This window comes from Protopterus annectens, chromosome 1.part0 (assembly GCF_019279795.1).
Source record: "Protopterus annectens isolate FY-2018-M chromosome 1.part0, PAN1.0, whole genome shotgun sequence".
Taxonomy (NCBI): domain Eukaryota; kingdom Metazoa; phylum Chordata; order Ceratodontiformes; family Protopteridae; genus Protopterus; species Protopterus annectens.
In genome coordinates, this window is record NC_056725.1 from 949,581,543 (window position 1) to 949,597,317 (window position 15,775).

The following is a 15,775-nucleotide window of genomic DNA, read 5'->3' on the forward strand; positions in this document are numbered from 1 at the left end:
TCTATAATGGGTCTAATGAGTGATGAGTAGAGGGGAACAATGACCTCTTTTTTTCTGGATGAGAATCCTTTTGTGATGAGATGAGCCACGTAGGGTATAAAAGGAAATTAGTGACTTCAGTGCATAGGGAAGCTGTATGGAGCAACTGAATGGGTGGGGCTTACTGGAATGGAATGAGGTTTTATAATGGCAGGTGAATGACCTTTTGCCTATGATTAAACAACTGCCAGGTCAGTCATTTTCATCCACACTCTGCTTCAGTAACCACTCATTGTAGTCTCTTTATTGATTATATACAACTCAAATGTATGACAGTGATCGGTGGGGCCATCCTTGGTGAAACAAAAACCTAGAAAAAATACTCCCTTATGCCCCATTTCACAGCATTATTTCTGCACTGCAGTGCCCCTTTCCTATTCTCACTCCATACTATCCAGACACATTGCCTTTTATTTTTTTTTTCATACTTTGACATACTATTCAGCTTTTTTTCTTCATACTTTCAACACACCTTAATTGGTCAAGACTGCACAATAATAACTGTGTTTGCATTAAGCGGTACAGTGCCTGCTATGTCATGGGATTTTCTTTGCACTGAGGTACATTTTAAAGTTTATCCAGACTTTTGATCTAATTATGACCTGAACAAATGTTACGAGTTAGGAGAGAAATTCAGTCCTGTATATTTTTTTCTTTCATGGAAGAAATAAGTTGCATTCAAAGCCTATCATTTAAAGCTGAAAAAATAGTAGCCTCTGTTATACTGAGAAGACAAATTACTGTGAGACAGTATAAATCATATCTAGGAATAGTGTTCACCTCCCCACCCTTAAAAGGCAGTCATGGTCTCTGTATCTTTATGATGTTAAAGTGGGATGAAAATGAAAGAACAAACAGCCACATACATATATTTGAAGTTGGTAGTGTCTTATATATGCATAACATGCCTCCTCACCCCACTCCCCAAAAAATAGCCCCCTTCTGTGTACTCTTTTGATGTTAGACTGGCTCAAAAGTAAAAAAAAAAAAAATGAACACAATAATATATTTCTCCTTGTTTGTGCTAGACACATAATGCCTCTTTTCCCTGCCCACAAAAAATATCCAGCTGTATAGATATCTGATACTGGACTGTGAGGAAAGTAATAAAATGTCATCACAGTAATGTATTTAAAGTTGTTCCTCCTAGTTTGCATAGTGCTATTAGACAAGCTGTAATGACTTTCTATTCACACCTCAGCAGTTTGATTTGAGGAGAGGTAAATAAATAATGGCCACACTGTTGTCAACCCTATACAAGCTATAATGATCATCTGTGCCCACCAATGAACAGAGTCCCTTTTAGACTAGGTGGTGCCCAGGGAAAAAGTTGAGGATGGTTCCCCCTACTAAGCCTGGCTCAAAATTCTTTTGTGAAATTCAGGGCCTGGGAGGGAACTAGAGCATCTGGATAAAACCCAGATCCCATGCAGAACAAAGCATAGATCTCTAGCAGAGAACCATGCCCCATGACATGGCATGTCTCTGTGCCAGTAATCTGTTGCTGTCATACACAACCTGCCCAGACTGTTTCCATTTATTGTGTACAGTGCTAATGCCAGTGACTGACTGTAATGGAAAGTGAACGAAATTATGGGCAAGTTGTTTTAGATACACTGCTGTGCACCTCAACACAGACATACACAGTCATTTTCATACAGAGTCAGACCTCATACCCATTGATTGCATCCATCGTATTGGCTGTGCATTCTTTAGGCATCAAATTATATTTAAAAAAGACCTCAATTAGGGTCAATCAGTTTCATTCCCAGACGAAACGCACACCGAACAATTATAATCAGTTTGTTGACTGTGCACTACAGATGCCTCATTGTGACAAAATAATGGACAGAAAAATCTATTTCAGCTTTATTTCAGAAAATAATTGCCCAATTAAAGTATTCCAACTTTTTTACACAAATACTCATTAGCCATGCAAAGTCAAAATAATGAATGCTTATTTTGAGTAAATGACTGAAGAGTCAGTTACTTTCATCAGCAGCCTCCACATACCAGAATTATAGGCACTTTACTTGTGTACATCTTAGATGCTTGATTGTGATTAAAATGACCAAAGTAATGTACTACTTGGTTTTGTTTTACACAAACAGCAGACATAACAAAATATTCAAGCTTGCTCCATTCAAATTTGCAGTAGTCCTGCAAAAGCAGAATAATGACGACTGCTCAGCCTGAGCAAAAGTCAGCAAGGCAGGTTAGGCTTATATTTGTCCACAAACAGTACCCATAATAAGCAATTTCTGCCTTTGTGTTGACAATGTACACCTAAGTTATAAAACTGTAATGAAATAAAAATAATTTGTTACAGTAATTTAATTCAGTCCCCCACAAGCACAAAAAGTGCACATCCACCATTTACACATAGGTTATTGACTATGTAAACCTCAGAAACCTGATTGTGATCAAATGGATGAATAAATACATTGATAAATAATAGCCACAATATAGTATTTCATCTTGCTTGTTCAGAAACATACAGCCAACTCTTCAACCAACTGTAATCCCCCCACATCTATACACACACACACACACACACACACACACACACACACACACACAAATATGCTTACTAGTTTCTGCAAAGTGCGTGCACTACAGTATCAGATTATGATAAAATTAATGAATAAATATATTAATAATGGTCACAGTAATGCAGTCTCTCTTGCTGCTCTCAAGCCAATACAGAACAAACCACTGTGCATACACAGACATACACATATTACACTTATGAAATGTGTGTGTGTGTGTGTGTGTGTGTGTGTGTGTGTGTGTGTGTGTGTGTGTGTGTGTGTGTGTGTGTGTGTGTGTGTGTGTGTGTGTGTGTTTATGCATATATACTGTCATACAGGATAGTAGACAGCAGAACCATTGTACTAAAGAATGAAAAGAAACACAGAGGATACATTATTTAATTATAATATAAAACTTATTTAATAAAAATACAATTTTCTTCCCATGCGCATATCCCTGCAAGTCCTTCCATTTCTTTCACTTTCATTCAGGCTACCTCTGGCACCAGCCACCTCAGGCATCCTGAGCCAAATTTAATGGCTTCAAATTGCTTCATCCAGCAACCCAACCAGACTTCTCTGAAGTTCTGTTTCTGCTCCTCTCAAAATGGCAGGATGACCTATGACAAAGCAGAATCACCTTATTCTCTCTTTGGAGTAAGTCTAACACCGGGTTGTTTTAGAAAACAGTCCAACTGAATAAATGGATTTTTTTTTGTAACAGAAGGTGGAACTCTGTGAGTGAGCAGTAGCAAGCATTGAGTTCCATCCTCCAGAAATGGAAATCCTTTTTTTAATAAGGAAATATTTGAAATAAGCTATGATTTTTGGCAGATTTGGGATACTGCAACCATGCAGCTTGTTATACAAGTCATCCCAGTTTAATACAATTCCTTTCTTATAGTACATACAGTATACATATAAGCTTAATGTATTCTATTTTGTCATGATATTTTGCACCTTAAAATATGAAAGTCCCTTCACAGATAAACACTATCTAATGCATTTGTATTTCCTCTGTATTAATTTTTGCACTTATTTGCATTTAACATCTTCTTTTAACTGTAGTTTCATAGCTATTGCCATTTAAATACACAGTCATTGTTATCCAAAAGCTTTGTTGTGTGCTTATTAAAGTTTATTCCCACAAATCATACCGCAAAAGTCATTTTATGATAGAAATGTTCTGTAAGTCTTTTTCATTACTATGTCCAGAGAGTTTTATTTAGATTTGTGGATCTATTTATAGTTTTATTTGGATTTGTGGATCTATTTATAGTTTTATTTAGATTTGTGGATATTCTATTCAAACAACCACATATTCTGCTCTGATAAAAAAAAAAGTTATTTTTTCTATGCTGCCCTGCATGACCTTTTCACCTTTCCTGTTCTAATTCTAATGCTTTTCAAAGGCAAATGACTCCACAGCCAATATGACAATTCAGTTACTGATTCTTATTGTTAAATCCTAGTTTTATAATGTTTGCCCTGCAGGTTCTTATTATGCAGAGGAAAAGAGTAGTACACAAAGTAAGCATAATGAAACCTGAAAGCAAAGAAAAATGTGTGAAGCTTATTGACATAACCTTTTAAAACACAAATTTAAAAATGCATTTAAACAGTCATTGTAGAGGGTATGAAAAAAAGTTAATGATTTTTTTCTTAAGAATTAAAATGGTAGAAAATCACTTTTCTGCTTGTTAGAGTCTTATTGATGTCTCAATTTCATTTCAGTCAACATATCCATAGCAAATCTGGAAACAAGCCATGAAGAGAAAATGAGTACCACCTCCAAAGGGCACAGCTCCGGCCTGAACCTGAAGGATGATGACAGAATCTACTTTGGAGGCCTTTCATCACTGGCAAACATCAGGTACAGCATTACAGAAATGTCTTTAATGCATATATTCACTTATAGTTTAAAATGGTCATCAAAGACAGCCGTGATTACTTTTATGATGTAGCTAATTCATACACACACACACACACACACACACACACACACACACATACACACACACACTTACAGGAAGAAAAAGGATTGAGCAAGACATGGGGAGAGTAAAAACAAAAGCCCTTTGTATAAAACTTAATGCAACTTTTTGTTATGTTCTAATTCTATGTCACTATCTGGTCTATATTACAAGATCAAAATTTTAGTTAATCGAATAAATAAAGATCGATCTTGTAATATCGAAAGCCAAAAACCTCGAATGGCCAATTTAACGCAGGGGAAAAAATTCCCTTGGCCGTTATGGGGATTATGCCTTTTTCTCCAATGTGGAGCGATCTCAGAGTTGCTATATTTAGTTAGGGGGGTGTGGGGGGCACAGCCCCCCACATCGAGGGTGTGTGGGAGGTAAAGCCCCCCACTTGAGTTGGGATTAAAAGTTTTTTTTTCATGCGGCCAAGGGAAATGTTTCCCTACGTTAAATTGGCCGTTCGAGGTTTTTGGCTTTCGATACTACAAGACTGATCTTTAGTTATTCGATTAACTAAAGATTTAGTCTTGTAATATAGACCCATCACTGTCACTGCATGCAGCTGTCATAAATCTGGGGTTATGTCTGAAATGGGTCCATTAGCTAGACCATCCTCGTGCTTTTCATAAATAAATAATAGTAGACCACTTAGATCTTGCTACTGTTGTTCAGAAACTAGAATTTTCACATGTATACTGGTTCAGCTGGTTTAAGTCATGAAAGGAGAGAAAGCTGTCACTGTTGCCAAGATTATAAAAGTATTAGAAGGCCATCACAAATAAGAATGTGGCTTAAACATGTGGTGGATGAAGAGGCAAGCTCCTAGTGTTAGATCATACATCATAACTAGAATTTCTGGTCAGGAGAAAAGAGCAAGCAGCAGAGCCACAACAATGCTTTAGAAATGAGTAGTGTGGTTGAAATTACTTGTAACGAGTAATTTACTTGTAACGAGTAATTTTCAAAGAAAATAGTATTATTAAATGTAATTTACAATTGTCAGAAGGCTTTCCACTAACTGACTCTCCAGTATAGTGGATCCACTTTTATTCTTATTTAGAATATGACATACTTTCACTAGCACCTTTCATTTTCACAATTTTTTTTTTAATTTTTGATTCTTATTCTGATTGTATCACTAACAGAAGCTTCTGCAGATATAATACGAGTCCGGTGGTTACTTCAGTTTTACAGACTAAGTTTCACTTTGCAAAGATTTGTTGTATGAATCCAGTGCCTTGTGAGGCAGTGCATTTAGTAAACTCTCACCTTGTGATAGTTTATTTCTTGCAACAGGTATCAGCGGTCACAAACTCTGTTTCTGAGCCTTTGCTCAGTACCTACCCAGTTGAAAATGTAGCCACAGGTAAAAGAACCCAGGACTGAAATTTGCTTTCATTACCTTTTGAGAGTAGTTTAAGACTTTTAACTTTTAGTGTGCATAAAAGTCAAGTCTAAATAATGCAGTTTAATAAGATGTATTACAAACGGGTACAGCTGTCTTACCTGTTTAATAAGATGTATTACCAAACGGGTACAGCTGTCTTACCTGTTTAATAAGATGTATTACCAAACGGGTACAGCTGTCTCACCTTTCCGTGCTTTTGCACCTTTCCTACTACTGGGACACGTGTGTTCTAGCTGTAATCCCACTGCTAAATATTAGAATTTTGTTGATTTTCAAGTTTAAATCCTGATGTTGTACACTTCTGCAGTGTTTCCTACTGTTTGTTGAAACATCTTCATTTTCCCTCTGTTTTTTGTGATTCTGTATGAAAGAAGAACAGGTTGTAGCTGATATATTTCATTTGTACTACTTTCATAAGAATAGACATAATAGTGCCACTTAATGTTTCTGAGGGCACAGTGTCCCTACATGAGTGAGCTGAATGACTGACATTAGTATAGGTGAAAGGCACATAACAAATGCAGTCATGTGTAAGCATTTCTAATTGTAATATTATCATGTACATTACCTGAATTATTTGTTTATTGAGTGTTTTCTTTCAGAAGAGTAGATCTTTTAGATATAGCACACTAGAAGGACATAGTTCCATAGGAAAGCAGTGCAATTTCTTATGCAGCTCATCTGTGGACCTTTTCGCTGGAATCCTTACCAGCCCTAGTCAGCATCCTTCAGTCCATTTTACCTCTTCCATGTGTATTTTAATTGGCAAATTGTAAAAGTATAACTTCTTTAGCTAACGTGACACTTCTGCTCAGTGCCCCTTCTTCTACAGCAAATAGTATACATGCAAGCGAATGCAACTGGACAGCTTTCTTGACCACACTCATGCTCTTTATGTCCAATTTGTGAGACAAAAATATTGAAGACACTTCCAGCGATACATGGATGCTTGGATGGCTCAGCCCTAATAACATCACCTGCCTTAGCCACCCTCTTCTAAATTAGATGTCTGTATATATATCAGTAATGTTCACTTCCATTCGCCACCATATCAAAGTGCTTATATATTGGCCTGTACATTTGCACTGCCCATCCATCAATTCATCCATTCCCAGACCCTTTTTCCCATTTTTGCAGATGGTGCCAAGGTGTGACATCCACAGTGACAACATCTAGAGCCTAAGTTTTCTTTGCCAGGTGGTTAGCCATGCTGCTGCTGTTTATCCATTCCATACATATATTCACACTCATTTCTACAGCCAGTTTAGTGTGTCTAATCCACCAGCCATCGACCAAACATTAATCTAATGATTTTAACACTTTGGCTGGCAACTTGATTTTCTGAACCTTATCTGTGCTGATGCCTGGGTGGCATATTGGTACAGCAGGTACCAAGAGGTTTTCCAATTTGGTTCTTGGCTGTGGTGCCTTCTGTGAGGAGTCTGCCTATCCTCCCTGTTTTTGTATAGGCTATAGTTTTTTTCCACATTCCAAAGACATGCAGTAGATGGGAGCATTAAAAAAATATTTTTTCTCGTCATATCTTATATCTCAATACTCATCTCTTGGAATGTCTTCCCTGTTCCTGACTTTGTATGTGACAATGATGTAATAGACCCGATAATGATGTTTAGCCCAAAGTGGCTGGCCTAATGATGACCATTATGAACACCAGAAGAATGTGTAAATAAAATGCATCTCTGATTTAACTGTCTGGGTTAAATCATCTGTTTACAGCAGGCTTTGTTAAATGCATCTCTTACAATGCTGCCTCTTTCTTTAAAAACTGACATCTTATCAGTTCCTGAACCTTGATTAAAATCATTTAATGATAGTACCACATTCTCACTACTAAGCTGTATTATTTCCTATAAAGGCAGAATCATCATAGATCCTAGTGGAACTGCTATACTATTCAGTGAAACCCTCTCCTGTTATATGCATACACAGCTTCCATATTCACTAGCACTTTACACAAGATAAATCAGAAGTCATTGTTATGGGACTCTCCAATACTGAAGAAGTCTCTCTAGTGGTATCTCCAATCACCCAGCACTGCACACTTAATGCCTCACCCAAGTTGTTTCACTCATGACCCAAATTAACAGCCATGGTTTTCAAAAGTTTACTTGAATGGATGTTTGCAAACAGTCATAAAAGCAATGCAATGCATAATGCTATGACTGATAACATCAGAAATAGCCCACCAACATGTACATTATGGAGCAGTGCAAGAATCAGTAAGGAGCAATGATAATACTTTTCCAGAAACATGAGCAAATTCAACTCAGAGGTATTCAGCTCATTCCTAAAATCCACTGACCATTCTTTTGTTTTCAGGCTTGTCTTTGATATGTCAGAATCCTACTGCTTAGAAAATACATTAGACCCTTCAACATCCCTTGGGTTTTCTCTGGAAACAACTATAGAATATATACTCAAAACTGGTCTGGAATCTGACTGTGTCAAAATTATGGTTGCAAATAATTAAGTAAAATTGGCACAAAGTATAGCAAAATGGCCTATTATCATGATCAGGCACACCTTTATGATGGCAAGTAAAAAAGTTCTGAAATGTATTGATTATCTCCTTCATACAGAATTCTCATCCTTTTCACATCTTGATGGTAAAATATCACAAAAAAACTTAACTACTCCTATTGACTCCTGACAGAACCCAATTTTCAAAAATCCTAACACTGGCATCAGCATTTCTCAACACACAAACTGTGTACCATTTATTCTACTTTCTGTCCCAGATAGCTGGCATTAGTGTTCCATAACACTTGAGCAGAGTACCCTTTAATCTTGTTTAAACCCCTGACATTAGTGATGTTCATCATTCCCACGGTCTCAGTGGTATTTTGGGTTTTCTGCCAAAGTAATTCAGTATTAGCCAGCTTTCAAAAGCTCAGGTACCTCCATCTCATTTCCTGTGACAGCTGATCCTGACAGGAAACCTTCAGCTGTCTCAGGAAGTGAGTGTTCGGTCTTTTTCTGCCCTAGAAAGAGGAAAGTACTTTGACTCTTCATGGGAATCCAGTGCCAGTTGTTCTGGCTTACTGCTCAGATAAGCCCCATTTTGGAACCCCTTTCCTCTCATTTTATTATTAGATCTATTATTCTCTTTCTATTTTTATTTAAAAAATTATATTTATTTTAATATCTTATTTTAATATCTTATTTCTGCCAGTGTTTACAGTAATTCCTGTGAAATTTCTGCTTGTAGCAGTTTTTAGTTGGCTTCTGTTTTTGACAAATGTTTGCATTTACTGTTTCTGAGGGAGTGTTCAGTATTTCCGTTAGAAATACAATGTGTATTTGTGCTGTTAGACATTATGGGCTGTCTTGTGCAGTCAAAACCACAAATTAATCCCAAATATACTGTTATTGCCCTGCTTTTAACAAAAACATATTTCAGAACTTGGATTCTTTTCAACATTTTCCCATTATTTATTATATGTATGCCTCTGTTCTGTGTGCTTTTAACATTAGATCACAATTTACTGCAAATTAAGTTATTTGAATATACTGTGGAGATTTTACTCTCTCTTTGACAAGAAAATATGGTATAAAATGGTATTAAACATTGTTTTATAGAAGGTTAATGTGTTTAAAGTGTGTGCAGCTAATTTTTAACACTAGTTTGGCACATTGGTTGCTTTAGTGCTTGGACTTTTATACTGGAACCTCTTTAACTTTTGTCAGTACTAAAAGAATTCTGAACACATTTTGAGCTGTCTTTTTCCGATAATTGGACAGTTTATCAGATGTGTGGGGACATACTTATTACTAGAAACTTTAAGTGCTTATTGTGATACATTATCCAGTACTGTCAGTTTATTATTCTGTCTGGTGTTCTCTCCCCTGACTTGATGGATCCTAATTCTGGTATCCCATCCCCCATTAAAACCAGTTGTACCTAAAAAGAAAAAGCAAAATAAGAATATGCCTCGCTGTACAGTTAGTGATTCTGTCATGGCCACTGCTCAGCCCACAGACCACTTACTTTTTGCCCCATCTCCCTCTAGTGTTGCTTGGCCAGCCACTGTGAAATAGGGTTTAGACATATCCTCTGCATCAGTTCCATTACCTGGCAGAGGTATGGGAGAACCATACCCTTTAGGTGTGAGAGTAGTCCGGAGTAAAAGTAATACTCTGTCCCCTGCTATTTTATCTAGTTGTGACTTTCACAAGAAAAAGAAACAGAAGCTTCATCATACAGCTTATAATCAGAATATAGCTGTTTATAAGTCTGATGTGTTTTTTTGAATAAATATGCTCTGCAGACATATAAATCTGGTGGTTGTGTTCCCATTCATGACCCTAGTGCTACTTTGGCTCAAGAATGATGAAGAATCTGATGAGGACAATGGTGATTTCCTAGTTGACACTGAGTCCAATTCTCTCTGATTCTTCAGAAAGTGAACCTGAACTAAAATCCAAACAAATGTTCACTTTTCCTCAGATGATTGTTAGATTTAGTGATGCTTTTCTTGGGAGCAGTTGAGAACTACCACAGAGCTAGACAGTGTATGTGATCCTTACTGGGCTTGGAAAATATCTATAAAGCTGCATGCAGGATACTAGTATCTATTCTAGCAGTCCCTAAAAAGGGTTCAGGGAATATATTGGGTCTCCTGGGGTATGATTATCCTCTATTCTCATTTGATGGCTAACCCAGCTGTGTCTCCCCAGATGTGTTCTGATATAAAGTATCCTTAGCTACATATCTAATCCAACACCGCATGATAAAGAGGGAATGGTTAGATCTTCAGGGCAGAAAGATGTCTTGTTCTAGTAATCTCACCCTTAGAATGTTAAATTATCAAGGCTATATGTGGAAACTTATTTTTCTGAGTTAGTACAGTTTGAATGATTTTGCTTAGCTGCACTGCAGAAGTGCTATATGAATGAAATTGTTTCTAATTTGACTTATGCTTTGAAACATGCTTTGAGAGGTGTGCTTGAAAGTGCAAATTCTGTATTCAGGTGCTTGGCAACCTTAAACAAGGTTGTATCCCTTTTTTCCACCTGGGTGTCAAACTGAAATGTCAGAAGTCCTTCCTCACACCCTCTCAATGGATTGTTTTCCTGGTGTGTTGGAGAGACGCAGTAAAAAAGATGACTTTCTACCAAAAGACAAGGTTCTGACTTATTAAAGCATTTTCTGGATTTCTCTATTCTAGATGTTGCATCAGCAAGAGTGTTCTTGAAAATACTAGGCCTCATAGCATCAATGATCATCATTACACCACTAGGCAGACTACACATGAGAAGACTCAATGGTACTTGAAAAACTGTTGGAACCAGAACCTTCATCCATTGGATTTTCCAGTAGTAGTACTGGTATTTGTGGAACAGGAACTGCAGTGGTGAAGGAATGAACTACTTCTGAAGACAAGACTCCCTTTCTGTCTTCAGATCATATTCCAATCTGTCCACAGGGACACTTCTGATTTTGTATGGGGAGCATTGTCCAAGGAAGTTCAGTTGCAGGGCTTGCAGGGTCCTCAGCACATAAAGCACATAAACATAAAAGAGATGTTGGCAGCGATTCATGCCTTAAAAGTTCTTCACCACTTATGGTCTCTGTGTCCTCTTCTACTGGTCATAGATAACACTACAGTGATGTGATAGCTAAGCAAGTAAGGGGGTACAAGATTTTAATCTCTTTGCCAGTTGACAGTGATGGCTTTGGAGCTGGCTGAAGAGCATTCTCTGACTCTTCAGACTTTATACATTCCATCAGAGCCAGAAACAAAAAAAAGTGAAACCCATGTCTTGACTGTGAGAAAAATCGCACTAATGATAAGAAAAAAAAAACAGTACTTCTTGTCTTCAGAGATAATTTAATGAATGTTCAGAGATTTTGTCTTAATTATCAAAAATACTTCTTCAGAATATTAGACAAGATTGTAGCATCCAGTAAAACACTAAAAAAGCTCAATGTCCAAAATTAACTAATAAAAATCCAGATGAAATTATTTTAAAACACGTTTTCCTTATTTATAAAATGACACCAAATATGTTCTTTCTAGTGTGTAAAACACGTGTGACAGAAATATACGCATTCAACCCTGGTGTCTCATTTATGGCTAAAATGAATTGCCAATATAACTCCTGATTCAAAAGGCAAGTATCCCAGTTGCCACCCCTCTCTTTTCTGTCTGCTGTCTCAATCACAAAAAAAGTGAACGTATTAAAATTTAAGCAAGAAACTTTGTATTTGGCCAGGACATTCTTACTATAACCATTTTTTATAGAATATAAATGTTGGTATATTCTGTCCCTAAATCTGGACTTAGTTTTACCAATGTAAAACAGTGGGCAAGGTGTGCAAGTGGCCACATAAAAATGCCCTTGGTTTTACAGTCAGAATGGACTTAACATTTTAAAATTAAATCATTGGCACCGACAATAACAAATTTGCTCTTGTTAATATAACAACATTGCTTACATGCCCTAAAAACAGTTATAATGGGCTATGTAAACATTAAATCAGAGCAAAACAAGCAAGACAAACTGACTAAAAAGATCTTGGACCTAACTTTACGAGTAGAAGCTCCATGTAAAGGTCTTCCAGGATTTGATCCAGATGTGGGAAACACCTCAAGTAGATCTGCTTGCCGCCTTTCAAAACAGATAAATGAAAAAAATTCTGTTCCTGATATCCTTGCAGCAGTGCTTGCTTTCAAACGCTTTATCATTCCAATGGTCAGGAATCTTCCTATATGCATTTCCACCCTTTTTTAAATGATACTCATGTTACTTCTAAAGATTCTAAAATAATTGCCATAGATCATTTTAGTAACCCCCTTTTGGCCCAGATAAAGTTAGTTCTCTGTTTTAAGGAAATTGGCCAATGTTCCTCACAGACTACATCTGCTTACACAGCATCAGGGACTAATGGTGTATCCCAACTTAGAAGAATTGCAGTTAACAGCCTGGATGATTCTATTTTGATATCTTTTTGGCACTTCTTTGATGAGGAAGTGCAGCAGGTATTTAAGTAGGCAAGAAAACCTGCAACTTGAAAATCTTACATTTACAAGTGGAAGAGATTTTCTAGGTTGTGCCTAACCAATAGCAGAGGTCTCATTACAGCCGAGTGCTCCTCCAGGCGTCTTCTGCAGTTAACCCCTACTGCTCCTCTAGGCGTCAAATATGGATTGCTCATATTTGCATTAATAATTCCAAAACCATGTTACTTACAAGGTACCAGGATATTTTGTCTTGAGCCATATGTGATGGCAAACACAACTCTATTGATATTTGACATCTTTCAATGAGAGTTTTCTAGAACTCTAAGGTGATAACTTAGTTTTTAAAGGCTTAAGCCACGCCCACTAGGGGTTAAAGGTGCACACTCAAAAGAGCTGCTCCGGAGGGTTTAACCCCCTCTGTTTTTTTAAATATTTGTGAGCCAGTTATAAATGATTTGCCATGTGCTTCTTATCAAAGTGCATTTTGCAGCCATCTCAGCTTGTCTAACCATGTATCCTCCACTTTTGTGACTTTTTGTGGCCAGTTTATGAAAGGAGTGTTGCACATGAGATCCCCTAAAAAGCAAATTCCTCCTTCTTGGGATATGAACTTTGTTCTTGAAAAATGTATCTTACTTCTTTTTGAACCTGCCTCTTAGGGTGATTTACAGTTAATTTCATGAAAAAATGTTTTACTCATTTCTCTGACATTTGCAAGGTAAGTCTCATGATGGGCAAAACCTATCTGATTTTTCACTAGGACAGGGTTGTGTTACACACTAATCCATCATTCATGTCTAAAGTTGTTGCTGAATTTACCTTAAATTAAGCCATCAGACTCCCAGTGTTCTATCCTGACTCCCCCCCCCCCCAAAAAAAAAATGAAAACAGGTTCTACATACCATGGATGCACACAGGCAGCTCAGGTGCTACCTTACAGAACAAAGTCCTTTAGTAATGCTGAACAGCTATTTGTCTGCTATAACTGTCTCCGAAAATGTGTGCTTCATAAAGCTACGATGTTCCTTACAGATAATGCCAGGCTGGCAATAACAAACTAATTTTGCTAACTCATGTATTCTGCTCACCTACTCGCTGGATTCTGTACTCCCCCTGTAAAATAAACTACACTAAACATACAAAAGAATGTCTAGATTTGCTAACAACCAAGTCCTTAAAGGGTCATTTGCATATATCCCATGAGCCTTCTTTCCAGGACGTTTAAAGTATTAAACAGTTAAAACTCTATCTTGGTTGTTTTTTGGGGGGTTTTTTGCAGTTTTTACTGAATGGATTGTCTGTATGACCTGTTTACTCTTTGATTTGAATGACAATTTAATACTTTGATACAAAGAGAAGATACATAGCTTTAACAATTGGCTAAATAAATATCCAGTATGTGCTAGATTAGGACAAGATGACTGACATCCCAACTTGCTTTGTTGAGGAAGGGTCTGCATTTTTGTTACACAGATTCCACATATCATGGTGCTTTTTTAGACAAAGTCAGCCTTCAGAACATTTCAGTATAACACAAAGCTAGTAGTTAAACTCCAGCCCATACCACATCCAGGTCACTCTTCTCAGTGCCAGAAGTTTTAACAATAACTTGCTGGATCTTGAAACACTCCTACATTCATGTCTGTGTTACAACAGAGACTCTGTTTCAATATTTTAGTGTAAAAAACATGACACTCTCTTTACCAGATTCGAGAACCCATTCTGCATTCATACCTGCTAGAAACTGTGGGCGAGTATCAGTATTCTTCAAAGAATTATTTCTCTGCAACTCACAAACAGAATGTCTGGAAGTTTAAATTACCCTATATATGATAAATTATCAAGTCATCACTTGCTGTCGGTCGCCTTCCTTGTCCCCAGACAACATGAACTACTATTAATAAAATAAACCTTCTGATGAGTAATTTCAGTTATCTTTCAATTAACTGGAGCTCCCATGGCAGAAAGGTTGAATATATCCAAAGAGTCCTACACTTCATAAAAGCTAACTCCCTTGTACAAATAGTTAACCAGCCCTCTAGGGGTCAAAATCTTCTTGCCCCATTCTCACTAATATGGCAAGTACTTGCACTAGTCTTACAGTATCTTCTTCTCTAGTCAACTCTAATGGCAAATCAGGACCCACCACAACAAAACAACTACCTTTGAGTTAAAGGACTTTAAACCTATGTACACTATAGATGAGTTCTCAATATTCAACTGCAAGATTAACAGCCTCTGTGCACAGTTAGCTGTCACCTAGATGCCGTAGATGAGGGTAAGGTGGTTCACACAGCCTATCTGGATCTCGCCAAGGCTTTCAACACCATCCTCCACTCTGGATTTATAGACAAACTCACTAAACTAGGTATAAATCCCTATGTCACAAGATGGGTTGCCAACTGGCTCACTGACAGAACCCACACTGTGAAAGTAGCAGACTCTAAATCCAACTTCAGACCAATGACAAGTGGAGAACCACAGGGTTCAGTCCTAGGTCCTCTCCTGTTTGGTATCTACTTCTCTGAAGTTCAGGCTAACACAGAAGGTCTTTGGCTAACAAAGTTCGCAGATGACTGCAAACTAGGAGCCATAATCAAAACTCCTAATGATGCGAACATCTTACAAAAGGGCCTCATGGAGACAGATGCAGGGTGTCAAAGCCATGGCCTCAAGCTCAATGCCAAAAAGTGCATTATCATCCCTTTTGGTAAAAACTCTTTACCCATGAACTACCACATAGGCGGTAGTCTACTTAACACCGAAAGTGTGATAAGAGACAGTAGTCTCTCCTTTGATAATCATATCACCATAGTAGTCAGGAAATCC

At 37.4% G+C, this 15,775-nt stretch overlaps 1 protein-coding gene across 13 annotated transcripts in view; it reads left to right on the forward strand.

Annotated features, from left to right (window-relative positions):
• The window catches only part of LAMA2 (laminin subunit alpha 2), a 4,753,606-nt gene that overhangs the window by 4,131,735 nt on the left and 606,096 nt on the right, over positions 1 to 15,775 (forward strand). For all 13 annotated transcript variants that reach the window (XM_044064325.1, XM_044064371.1, XM_044064344.1 and 10 more), the window contains one exon: positions 4,305 to 4,443. In XM_044064325.1, coding sequence (XP_043920260.1) covers positions 4,305 to 4,443 — 139 coding nt within the window. The remainder of the gene's footprint in view (positions 1 to 4,304; positions 4,444 to 15,775) is intronic.